Genomic DNA, 12,710 nt, shown 5'->3' with positions numbered 1-12,710 from the left:
CTTGATTTCTGTTGAATCTTGGGATATACTCGGAGTTCAAACGGAATGACCTCCCTGCCAACCAGTGTGAATTCCCAAAACATTGTTCACGTGAAACCCAACTCTCACTTTTTCGTGTAATCTCCTGAAAGCTACAGATCAAGGCAGTCAATTGGGTGAAAAAAAGTTACTCAGTACCACTCTAGCACTTATTAATGAAATACAATTATATGAGTGTCAAAAGAAATTTGGGAACTGTTGACAGTATCTTGGTAATGAGGTTGCATCATGTGATATTGGGTTGAGCATCATCACCAGATGAAGAAATAATGTCAGGAGTGCCTCAGGGAAATGTAGACATGCCTTTGAGAGGGATAGGGGAGGAAGGGGGTGAAGAAATATTCAATAAAATCTTTTAAGGTTGACAACTAACTTTAATGTTAAGAAATGTAAAATCGTTCACTTCACAAAATGATAAAATATAGTACTATTTGACTACAATATTGGTGACTCACAAGTGGAATCAGTCAGCTCATACAAATACCTGGGTGTAACTATCTGTAGTGATATGAGATGTTATGACCAGATTGTAGGTAAAGCAGGTTGGCAGTCTTTGCTTCACTGGTAGGAAAGTGCAGTCAGTCTACATTGGAGATTTGTTATGAAGCACTCGGGCAACCCTTCCTAGATTGTTCCTCAAGTGTGTGGGATGCCTACCGAATCAGACTAACAGGTGATATAGAACATATAGAAAGAAGTGCAGCATGAATGGTAACAGATTTTATACGAATGCATGCTATCTGTTTTTGTGGACACACCTGGAAGAAAGACACGAAGCAGAATCTGCAGCTGTGATACATATTATATAAACTGAAGTTGGAGGAGGGGAAAAGGGAAAGGGAGATGTCATCTGCATTGGGACTTTATGCGAAACTGGTGGCGCCTAGTGAAAATGTGTGCCTGACTGGGACTCGAACCTGGGATCTTCCACTTACTAGGCAGTTGCATTAACCATTGTGCCATCTGGACACATTGTTTATTGCAAATGCGTGGATTATCTCGGCATACTCCCCAGCCAATCCACATTTCCACCTAGTGTGGGTGGGAATGTGGGTCGGCCGGGGAGTGTGCCAAGATAGTCCATACATTTTTGATAAACCTACCTCCCTGGTCTCCATGACCAACTATATCATCACCCGCAATTACTTCGCTTTTGGGTGCATCGTCTACAAACAAATCTGTTTCAGCAGTGGGGACCTGCATGACACCATCCTATGCCAACTTACTCATGGGCCATCAAGAGGAAACCTTCCTAACCACCCAGAATCCCAAGTCCCTCAAATGGTTCAAATTTGTCGATGACATCTTTGTGATGTGGACTGTGGGTGAAGAAACCCTATTTATATTCCTTCAGAACCACACCACCTTGTCCCCCATGCGCATACCTGGTTCTTCTCAACCCAACAAGCCACCTTCCTCAATGTTGGCTTACACCTCAAAGATAGCTACAGCAGTACTTCAGTCCGTATCATACCTACCAATCACCAGCACCACCAGCAATCACTTTAACAGTTGCCACTCATTCCATACCGAGACATCCATCCACATAGCCTAGCGACATGTGGCTGTCACATTTGAAATGATGAGCAGTCTCTCTCCAAATATCCTAAGGTTCTCACTGAGGCCATCACAGACAGAAATTACTCTCCCAGCCTTGTACAGAAGCAGGTGTCCTATGTTCTTTCTATCCAGCCACCTATCACCTAACACATTCCCACTATCCAGTCACAAAGGAGCATTTCCCTCATGACTCAGTACCATCCAAGACTGGAGCAATTAAATCACATTCTCTGCCAGGATTTCGACTACCTCTCACCATACCCTTAAAGGAGGAATTTTCTACCCACTATCCTTCTCACCCCTTTCACAGTGATATTCTGCCACTCACCAAACCTACACAGCATCCAAGTTGGTCATGACATTGAATATACTGCCAGAATTTCGAGGTGAATCTATTTGCAATGTAGATCTTTTGACCACAGGAGTTGTACTGTGTCACGTACTTCAACTTTGGATTATGTTTCCAGTTGCTGTTACACTGTGATGCAGCTATTACATGTGCAGCAGCAGATCTATTTGAAGGATGCCCAGAATATGTACTCTTTTTCTGACAATGCACCACTGTTGTTTTGTAGTGATCTCAGTGTGGGACAACATACATAACTTACTTCTGAAGTTCCTACATACATGGTCTATTCTCCTGTTTTCTATAGAACTGCAAAAAAAGCCTTTTTCTGTGAAACAGATTTTTGTATATTGGGTATTGAACAAACATAAAAACCTTACATACAGACAACACCTGTCTGAAGTGACTTTTCTGGGTTTTATTTACCATCTCAGGTAGGTAGTTGCATGGTGTAGAATGACATTGTTAGTTGTTGGTGTTAGCTCTGGGCCATTTTCCGATTGCAGATGCATCATTTCCGTCGTCATACTACTCTTCTCCTGTTGTATTCTCTCTTCTCCCCCCCCAAACACACACACACACACACACACACACACACACACACACACACACACACACAAAAGTACCGTTGTATATGGCTGTGGTGTGTTTACAATGGCCCTAAAATATTGAAAAGCTGCACTAGGATTTCATCACTTAACTAATTTCAAAGAGTGACATCCTGTGACCTTAGTTAAGGGATGCACTGGAGTGAAGTACTTCTTTGAAAATCTTAACTCATAATAAATGCTGTGTGCAGAAGTGTTTTTTCTGCCATAGGAACATTTGTACTGTAACCAGAAGACTCAAGTAAATAGTGAATCGTGTTATTGGAACTTTAAGGAAACGTAGTAAAGTGTCACAGCGATAAGATACTGTGCTTTTGATCAGGATGATGGCAGTTCAAATTCCCATCCAACCATCCAGATATACATTGCCTGGATTTCCCTACTGCTCAAGGCAAATGCTGTGATAGTTCCTTTGAAAAGGTCATTGCCATTTCCAGTCCTTCCCCATTAGTGTTTGATGACCTTGTTATTTATGGAATATTAAAAACTAATTTTCCTTTGTATTTTACTTTTAGATTATTCAGGAGAAACATACGTAAGATGTAGAAAGGGGAGGATTTGCAGATGTTGCTAAGAAAATGTAAAAAATCCTCCAAATGAGAGATTAGTGAGTTGCTAAAAATGTGTTGGGTCTGCTGTCTGGTTTTTCAATGCCTTTCTTCAATTATTCATGCTTTGACAGGTTGAAACCCAATACTGTTTATACTCTTGGACAATTCATTTATTAAAACAATTTGCAATTCAGTATGAGAAAGAGACAGACTATAGACTTGTTATTTTATTTCTAGTTTATCTGTTCTTCAATTTTTTTAAATATTTTTTATTATTTGTGCTTTTTATTGTGTTTGAAGTAATCGAACTGGATATGATTTCTAAGGATTAAATAATTTTTGTCTACAGGTTGTTCCGAATGCTGTAGTAACTGTGACCAATGGACAAAAAAATCCAGCACCTGCTGTTTATGTTAAAAATGGAGCAGTTGTTTCTGTGTCACCACTTGTGGGTAAGTTTTCTTTTGCAATATTATTTGTGCAGTGCACAGAATTTCATTAGAGAATGACTGAGAGAGGTGGCGCAGGTGGCGCAGTGCTCAGCATGTTGTTGTTGTTGTGGTCTTCAGTCCTGAGACTGGTTTGATGCAGCTCTCCATGCTACTCTATCCTGTGCAAGCTTCTTCATCTCCCATTACCTACTGCAACCTACATCCTTCTGAATCTGCTTAGTGTATTCATCTCTTGGTCTCCCTCTACGATTTTTACCCTCCACGCTGCCCTCCAATACTAAATTGGTGATCCCTTGATGCCTCAGAACATGTCCTACCAACCGATCCCTTCTTCTGGTCAAGTTGTGCCACAAACTTCTCTTCTCCCCAATCCTATTCAATACTTCCTCATTAGTTATGTGATCTACCCATCTAATCTTCAGCATTCTTCTGTAGCACCACATTTCGAAAGCTTCTATTCTCTTCTTGTCCAAACTATTTATCGTCCATGTTTCACTTCCATACATGGCTACACTCCATACGAATACTTTCAGAAATGACTTCCTGACACTTAAATCAATACTGGATGTTAACAAATTTCTCTTCTTCAGAAACGCTTTCCTTGCCATTGCCAGCCTACATACTGGAGTTGAATGTGGGAGGATGACTGTTCAAATGCATGTTTGGTCATCCACATTTATGTTTTCTGTGATTTCCCTAAATTGCTTCAGGCAAATGTCAGGATGGTTCCTTTGAAAGGGCACACAGGTTTCCTTCCCTAATGGCTTCTTGGCTTTGCTGTTGATGCGACATTAAACACTAATCTTGTTCCCTTCCTCCTCCTTGGAGAATGAGTTTCTTAAGTATTTACATCAGTGGCATATCCTGAAAATGGTGGTAAGGCATGCAGCATGAAACTTGCCAGTTGTACACAACTGTGATTTTATCTGTACTGGAACTCCACTCTGCAGTTCTTCTTGCAAAACTCCTCAGTAATGTCATCGAAAAATGAGTTTCAAACTTTCACCTACACCAATAGCTCCTTGTCTGTGGACATGATGGAGAATACAGACAGACGATTTTGCCCTTGTGCATTCCCAGTAAAGGTCTTTATTCTTTTCAGTGCAGGAAAATGATTGTCCTACTGATGATAGTGTAGTCAGTATCGTTAACATCAGTTCACTTAGTTTATAGAGTTCTGGAAGTCTAGTGTGAAGTTCACTTCGATACAGAAAACTTTGTATTTCCTTCACAGTCATGGCTACAAGATGTGACATAAACATGGCCTGCACTTCAGACTTCAACCTAACAATATGAAACAACTTCCCATATGTTTTCCTAAACTTTCAAATGGCTCCATAGGAAACACATCTGCAAAACTCGAGAACTTCTTTGAGTTCAGTATTTCAATAAACTTTAAGTCAGGCAGTGAATCAAGTCTGAGATTTAAGTGCTTGGTTATAGTATCTAATATCTCAATATCAATCCTCTCTCACCCTTTGCATATGTTTCTGTGCAATTTTCTGTTCTTATCTTCCTTGGAGTATCACATACTGGTTGCTTTCAGTCTTGCACTGTACTTTCTCAAAGCCATTGTCAAAGCTATTGTATCTTGTGCACAGCTTTCAAGTCTTCAGTTTCTTTGCTGCAAATTTAATTCCAAAGAATTTGACTGCACACTGTTAAATGTAACAGCTGTCATGAAACCAGTTCCAAAACACACACGATAGGAAGTTAAATTGAAAATCTCGTAACATAATGAGAAATCGCCTTGCTTTATTAATAGCAGGTGCATCCAAATTTTGGTGATTTTTTCCAAAGTAGTTGCCTCGATTGTTAGAAACACAGCTTTTTCCAGTATCCTCGAAATTACGCTACTGGCCATAAAATTGCTACACCAAGATGATGACGTACTACAGACGCGAAATTTAACCGACAGGAAGAAGATGCTGTGATATGCAATGATTAGCTTTTCTGACCATTCACATAAGGTTGGCACCGGTGGCGACACCTACAACATGCTGACATGAGGAAAGTTTCCTACCGATTTCTCATACACAAACAGCAGTTGACTGGCGTTGCGTGGTGAAACGTTGTTGTGATGCCTCGTGTAAGGAGGAGAAATGCGTACCATCACATTTCCGACTTTGATAAAGGTCGGATTGTAGCCTATCATGATTGCGGTTTATCGTATTACGACATTGCTGATCGCGTTGATCGAGATCCAATGACTATTAGCAGGATATGGAATCGGTGGGTTCAGGAGGGTAATACGGAACGCCGTGCTGGATCCCAATGGTGGTGTGTTGTTCTTTTGGTCCATTTTATGCATAGCATCCTACACCAGCACCAAAGCTCAAACACATCAATGTTCTGTTTGTCTCATCGTATCACTAGCAGTTGAGATGACAGACATCTTATCCGCATGGCTGTAATGGATCGTGCAGCCATGTCTCGATCCCTGAGTCAACAGATGGGGACGTTTGCAGGACAACAACCATCTGCACGAACAGTTCAATGACGTTTGCAGCAGCATGGACTATCAGCTCGGAGACCATGGCTGTGGTTACCCTTGATGCTGCATCACAGACAGGAGCGCCTGCGATGGTGTACTCAGTGATGAACCTGGGTTCACTAATGGCAAAACATTTTTTCCGATGAATCCAGGTTCTGTTTACAGCATCATGATGGTCGCATCCGTGTTTGGCGACATCGCGGTGAACACAAATTGGAAGCGTGTATTCGTCATCGCCATACTGGCGTATCATCCGGTGTGATGGTATGGGGTGCTATTGGTTACACGTCTCGTTCACATCTTGTTCGCATTGACGGCACTTTGGACAGTGGACATTACATTTCAGATGTGTTAAGACCCGTGGCTCTACCCTTCATTGGATCCCTGCGAAACCCTTCATTTCAGCAGGATAATGCACGACCGCATGTTGCAGGTCCTGTACGGGCCTTTCAGGATACAGAAAATGTTGGACTGCTGCCCTGGCCGGCACATTCTCCAGATCTCTCACCAATTGAAAATGTCGGGTCAGTGGTGGCCGAGCAACTGGCTTGTCACAATATGCCAGTCCCTGCTCATGATGAACTGTGGTATCGTGTTGAAGCTGCATGGCCAGTTGTACCTGTACATGCCATCCAAACTGTTTGACTCAATGCCCAGGCGTATCAAGGCCGTTATTACAGCCAGAGGTGGTTGTTCTGGGTACTGATTTCTCAGGATCTATGCACCCAAATTGCGTGAAAATGTAATCGCATGTCTGTTCTAGTATAATATATTTGTCCAATGAATACTCGTTTATCGTCTGCATTTCTTCTTGGTGTAGCAATTTTAATGGCCAGTAGCGTATAATTCTAATTCTAATTGTCTTAAAAAGTGGATGGCTGCTGTCAATCTCTTAAGCATTTCCTGGTCCTGTTACATTTGTTCATTGTGCTTTCAAATGCTCGTATGTTTTTGTTCATCTAATTGTAAATTAGTCCTACTTTTACCAAGTGTTCCCAGGGTTATCCAGGCATGAATAGAGATTCTGATTTTTCCTGCAGTGTGTAGATTATTAAGGTCCGCATAACTATATTTACTTTTACAGGGAGATTTGTCTTTTCCGAGAATCAAACATGGCTGCATAACCAGATTGTTTTTTTTTTTTGTAATCAGGATTAAATGTTTGTGTGAAATTCCTGGATTTGTTCTCTGTCTGTAAATTGCTGAGATGGGGTTGATTGACAATTCTTAACAAGTTCCAACTTTTCACTGAATGGCTGTTAGTGGAAAGTTTAATAAAAACACTTGCTGCTCTATAACATCACTATTACAGTCACTCGTTGTCTGAAACTGATGGCTAAAATATCATTCTGACACATTAAATGTGCTTTGTTCATCCATCATTAATGCACCTGGAGTTCAAGGAAGCATAAGAGAAAAGATGCTGAATGCAATCTTCCTGTTGCACATGCATCTGCCCATGTTTCATGCATCCTTCCTGTGACATTACAAATGGCCAAATGGGAGTCGAGTCAACTACAGCACCTTCCTTATATGTTTCGAGAACTGCCACTAGGAAGTGCCCATGCAGGTGCCGAAGCTGTCGGCTCAAAAGGAAGAAAAGACTTGCTGAAATAAGTATCATATTATGATTTAATTATTATGAATGGACTTATAATGAATATTTGTGATTTAATGACATGAATTGCATTTATGGAGAATGCATCCTTTGTGTGGTACAGGAAAGCAGCACACTGATAATGTTTTCATAGACCAAGATAAATTTATTCAGATAAAAAATTTTACTGAAACTTCCTGGCAGATTAAAACTGTGTGCCAGACCGAGACTTGGAACTCGGGATCTTTGCCTTTCATGGGTAAGTGCTCTATCATCTGAGCTATCCAAGCACGACTGACGCCCCAGCTTTACTTCTGCCAGTACCTCGCCTCCTACCTTCCAAACTTTACAGAAGCTCTACTGCGGTTCGCAGGTCCCGAGTTAGTCTCGGTCTGGCACGCAGTTTTAATCTGGCAGGAAGTTTCATATCAGTGCACACTCCACAGCAGAGTGAAAATCTCATTCTAAAAACTTTCCCTGTTAAGAATGGTCTGTCTGATCATGATGCACAGCTAGTTTACAGTATATGATGTAGCTCCATACAGTAATGCAAAACAGTCCTCCAAATCAGTGTGGTCATTTAATGATTTAACAATTCAAAATTTTAGGGAAAGCTTGCAACAGCTAGACTGGGATGAGGTGTACAGGGAACATGATGGTAATTTAAAATTTAACCTATTCCATGATACCTTTGTGAGTATATTTGAAATGTTTCCCTAAGAAAACAGTGAAATATAACTGAAAGAAACCATGTAAAAAGCCATGGCTTACTACAGGGATAAAAATATCTTGTAAACAGAAAAGGGAAATGCATCTTATAGCTAGGAGGAGTAATGACCCTGAAACAGTGAAACATTATAAAAACTACTGCATTGTATTAAAAGAAGTTTTAAGTGTTGTAGAGAAAATAGGATCCAGCTATTCATTAGAAAATGCAAGGCAGTATATTGAAGAGGCAGTACCTATGCAATTTGATAAAATTGAAATTCAACCTACCTCTCCTACTGAAATTAGGAAAATAATAAATTCACTCAAAAGTAAAAGCTCACATGGCATGGTGGCATTTCCAACAAAGTAGTAGAAGCTTGTTCCCAACAAATAAGTAGGATTCTCAGCCACATATGTAGCAGCTCACGGAAACAGGACATTTTTCCAGAGAGACTGAAATAGATTATTGTTAAACCATCGCACAAAAAGGTGGATAGATGTGATGCAAACAACTACAGCCCAGTCTCATCTCTGACAGCTTTATCAAAAATTCTTGAAAAAGTAATGTATTCAAGAGTAGCATAACACATTTGTAGAAATGAAGTACTAACAAAATGTCAGTTTGGTTTTCAGACAGGCATTTTCAACAGAAAATGCTGTATGTGCTTTCACTGATCAAATATTAAATGCATTGGATAACTGAACATCACCCATTGGGATATTTTGTGATCTCTCAAAGGCTTTTGATTGTGTGAATCATGAAATTCTTGTAGATAAGCTTAAGTATTGTGGTATGAGTGGGACAGTGCACAAATGGTTTAATTCATACTTAACTGGAAGAATGCAGAAGGTTGAAATTAACAATACAGATAGTCTGCAAAGACCAACAGAGTCCTCTAACTGTGGAGGTATCAAGAACAGTATCCCACAGGGTTCAGTCTTGGGTCCCGTATTGTTCTTAATATATATTAACGACTTGCCACTCTATATTCATGAAGACGCAAAGCTAGTTCTTTTTGCTGATGATGATAAAAGTATAGTAATCGCACCCAAGAAGCAAGAATCAGCTGAGGAAATTTCAAATAATGTCTTTCAGAAAATTATTAAGTGGTTATCTGCAAATGGACTCTAACTAAATTTTGAGAAAATACAGTTTATACAATTCTGCATAGTAAACGGCATAACACCATTGATAAATATAGGCTATGAACAGAAGTCTGTTGCTAAGGCAGAATACTCATAATTTCTGGGTGTGTGTATTGATGAGAAATTGAATTGGAAGAGGCATGTTGATGATCTGCTGAAACTTCAGCTACTTATGCTGTTAGGGTTATTGCAAATTTTGATGATAAACATATCAATAAATTAGCCTACTATGCCTCTTTTCATTCACTGCTTTCATATGGCGGCATATTTTGGGGAAATTCGTCATTAAGAGAGGAAGTATTCATTGCACAAAATACTGTAATCAGAATAATAGCTGAAGCCCACCCAAAATCATCTTGCAGACATTTATTTAAGAAACTCGGGGATATTTACAGTGCCTTTGCAGTACATATATTCACTTATGAAATTTGTCATTAATAACCCATCCCAATTCAAAAATAACAGCGAAGTGAAAAGCTTCAACACTAGAAGAAAGGATGATCTTCACTATTCTGGATTAAACTTCACTTTTTCGTAGAAATGGTTAATTATGGTGCCACAAAAATCTTTGGTCGTTTGCCAAATGGTATTAAGTCTTTCAGTCAGCTAACCAACATTTAAAAGCAAATTAAAAGAATTTCTGAATTACAACTACTTCTACTCAACAGATGAATTCTTAGATATGAAGTAGTAACTGTAAATAAATAAATAAATAAATAAATAAATGAATGAATTATTTTCTGTAAAGAAAACTTATGTTGAAGTGACACGTTTCATATTCATGATCTATGGAACAACGATTTGTGTGTGTGTGTGTGTGTGTGTGTGTGTGTGTGTGTAAGGTATAATTGAACAATATGGAGCCAATAAGTGCCCGCCAGACAATGCACACCAAACTCCTATCTTCTCTAAGTGGAGAGGTTCTTCATACAGGATATGTGGGTTTCCCTGTGGCCAGTATCTGCAATTCCAGGAATTTACATAATGTGAAAAATTAAACCAGACCTCATCTGACATGGTGTAAAGCAAGATGTCAAAGTAACTGTTAGCAATTGATGTTAACATCCAGTTACAATAATGCACTGTTTTTTCCTGATCCTCAAATTTCACGTCTTGCACTACCGTCATATGGAAGGCTTTTAATTTCATATATTTTAGTACAAGATGTACAAAATACATCAGCCTGCTGTGATAACTTCCCTGCTGACTTAATGGGGACTTCTCTTAATGTCCATGCGGATTCTGTCTATAGTTTCAGGGGTCCTCACTGTCAGATGCCTATTTCTCTGCACATTCTGAATGGGTTCTACAGCCCTCCATTTCTGATACAGATCTTGAATAGTTCTGTTCATGAGGAGTTTTTATTATTATTATTATTATTATTATTATTATTATAAATTTTTACCAGGATACTTCATTTGAAACATTTCTTTACATTCTTTAATTGGGGGCTGTCTTTATGTAATTCTGCACAGTATCAATTCGCTGTTATAATGCAAACTGCCCCATTTTTGTAATAACTTAACTATAAGAGTTTCTCACAACTGACACACACACACACACACACACACACACACACACACACAGAGAGAGAGAGAGAGAGAGAGAGAGAGAGAGAGAGAGAGAGAGAGAGAGAGAGAGAGATATATATATATATGCCCTCAACTTTCTGATAAAATGCAGTTCAGCCAACTTTCTTGAAAGTGTTGAAACTTCACAAGCAATTCAGCTAGAGATGATAAACCAGTTCGTGAGGTGTACTGGTTTTATATGCGTCACCCTGTAGTACATCAGTGTAACTTGTATACTTCACTATTGTATGTGCTCATTCTGTACTGTTTTTGCTTCTATTACTCTTGTATAGTTCTGCTATAATTAGATTATCATCACTCTTATCTAATATATAACGACATGCCCTACAGCCAGAACTATAATAATAATTCATGCCAAACTGAACGTAATATTAGCAATTAGCTCTCAAGTTATATTTGTATTGAAACCTCTCTCATACAGCGGCAAGCATCTGCATTGTAATTTATCCATTTCAACTTCTTTTTGTACACATTTTTACTACGCAGTTACGAAATATTTCAACATATTTGATATGTAACAAAACCGATGAGCACAGGATTTTACATTTTCTGCCTTATCGTGACCTAACATTTTGGGCATTAATGATAGCTTTAGTTAAAATACTGGTAGAGGCCATAATTGAACTGCCTCGTTTATGACGCTGCCAATCTCAACAAGCAATTGCTCAGTAGCCATTACCGAATGTTTTGGTTGTGCGTTGATCATTGTTATCCTTTCTTATTCTGAAGTACATCTTGGTCCCATCAGAGTTGGATTATTACGGCAGAAGGGATCAGTGAGCCCAATGGCCATGTGCCATTTCTGCTTTTACAAAAGCACTTGAGAAGGGTGTAGGCTGGTTGCCCTGCAAGAGGGAGGCGGGGCTTGTTTCCCAGTATTGCTCCTCTCCCCTCTTGCGCTATTTATTCCAGTTTTACGCACACGAGCTGAGTGCCAGTTTATAGTGTCTGCAGACCACAAAACATGTAACAATATTTAGGCCACACCGAAAATCTTCCCGTATGATGTGAAGAGAGTTAGTTATTCTCTGTTCTACTTCATTGCTAAGTACATTGTCGGTTCTATCTGTTGTGACGCAACGTGTAGGTCAGGTGGCTATGAATGCCCACAAAAGGTAAAGATCAATGTTCTGCCAATTTTGATAATCATCAAGAAACACTCCATTCACTGAGAGGATAATGCTGCAGCTTCTCAACAGGTATAAGTCATTTGTTGGAATCTTACATAGAGCCAAAGACCATAAAAAAAGTGTTGAAGTTTTAGAAAAAGCAAACATTCCAATGAAAAAGCCTCCACAGTAACAACTTTTAACAGCCAATTTCAAATCACTGAGGCCTAGTTTGTAGTCAAGTAGTGTGATAACTTTCTAAATGTTTTTGTGTAATCATTTACACACAATAAAAGATGTTAAATTTTCATCCCTACAGATAATCCATTTTCGGAAATGGCATGAGTATTTTGTGGGCCATGTTGGCAATCCCGATCAAATGCATGTTTATTTTGGTATGTTATTGTCAACATGAAGGGTGTTAAGTGTTCCTATAAGAAGTTGTAGCAATGAAAATGCCAGAATAGCAGCAATGCTGGGTGTGTTAGCAAGTGGAAGGAAGCTCACC

The 12,710-nt window shown here is 39.3% G+C and overlaps 1 protein-coding gene across 3 annotated transcripts in view; it reads left to right on the top strand.

The window, feature by feature from the left end:
• LOC124787760 (activating transcription factor 7-interacting protein 1-like) overlaps positions 1 to 12,710 on the top strand; it is a 186,466-nt gene that overhangs the window by 159,972 nt on the left and 13,784 nt on the right. For all 3 annotated transcript variants that reach the window (XM_047254633.1, XM_047254634.1, XM_047254635.1), the window contains exon 12: positions 3,454 to 3,556. In XM_047254633.1, the coding sequence (XP_047110589.1) occupies positions 3,454 to 3,556 (103 nt within the window). The remainder of the gene's footprint in view (positions 1 to 3,453; positions 3,557 to 12,710) is intronic.

This window comes from Schistocerca piceifrons, chromosome 3 (genome assembly GCF_021461385.2).
Source record: "Schistocerca piceifrons isolate TAMUIC-IGC-003096 chromosome 3, iqSchPice1.1, whole genome shotgun sequence".
In the NCBI taxonomy this organism is placed as follows: Eukaryota; Metazoa; Arthropoda; class Insecta; order Orthoptera; family Acrididae; genus Schistocerca; species Schistocerca piceifrons.
Note: the sequence above shows the minus strand (reverse complement) of the source record. Positions and strands in the feature narration are given on the sequence as shown.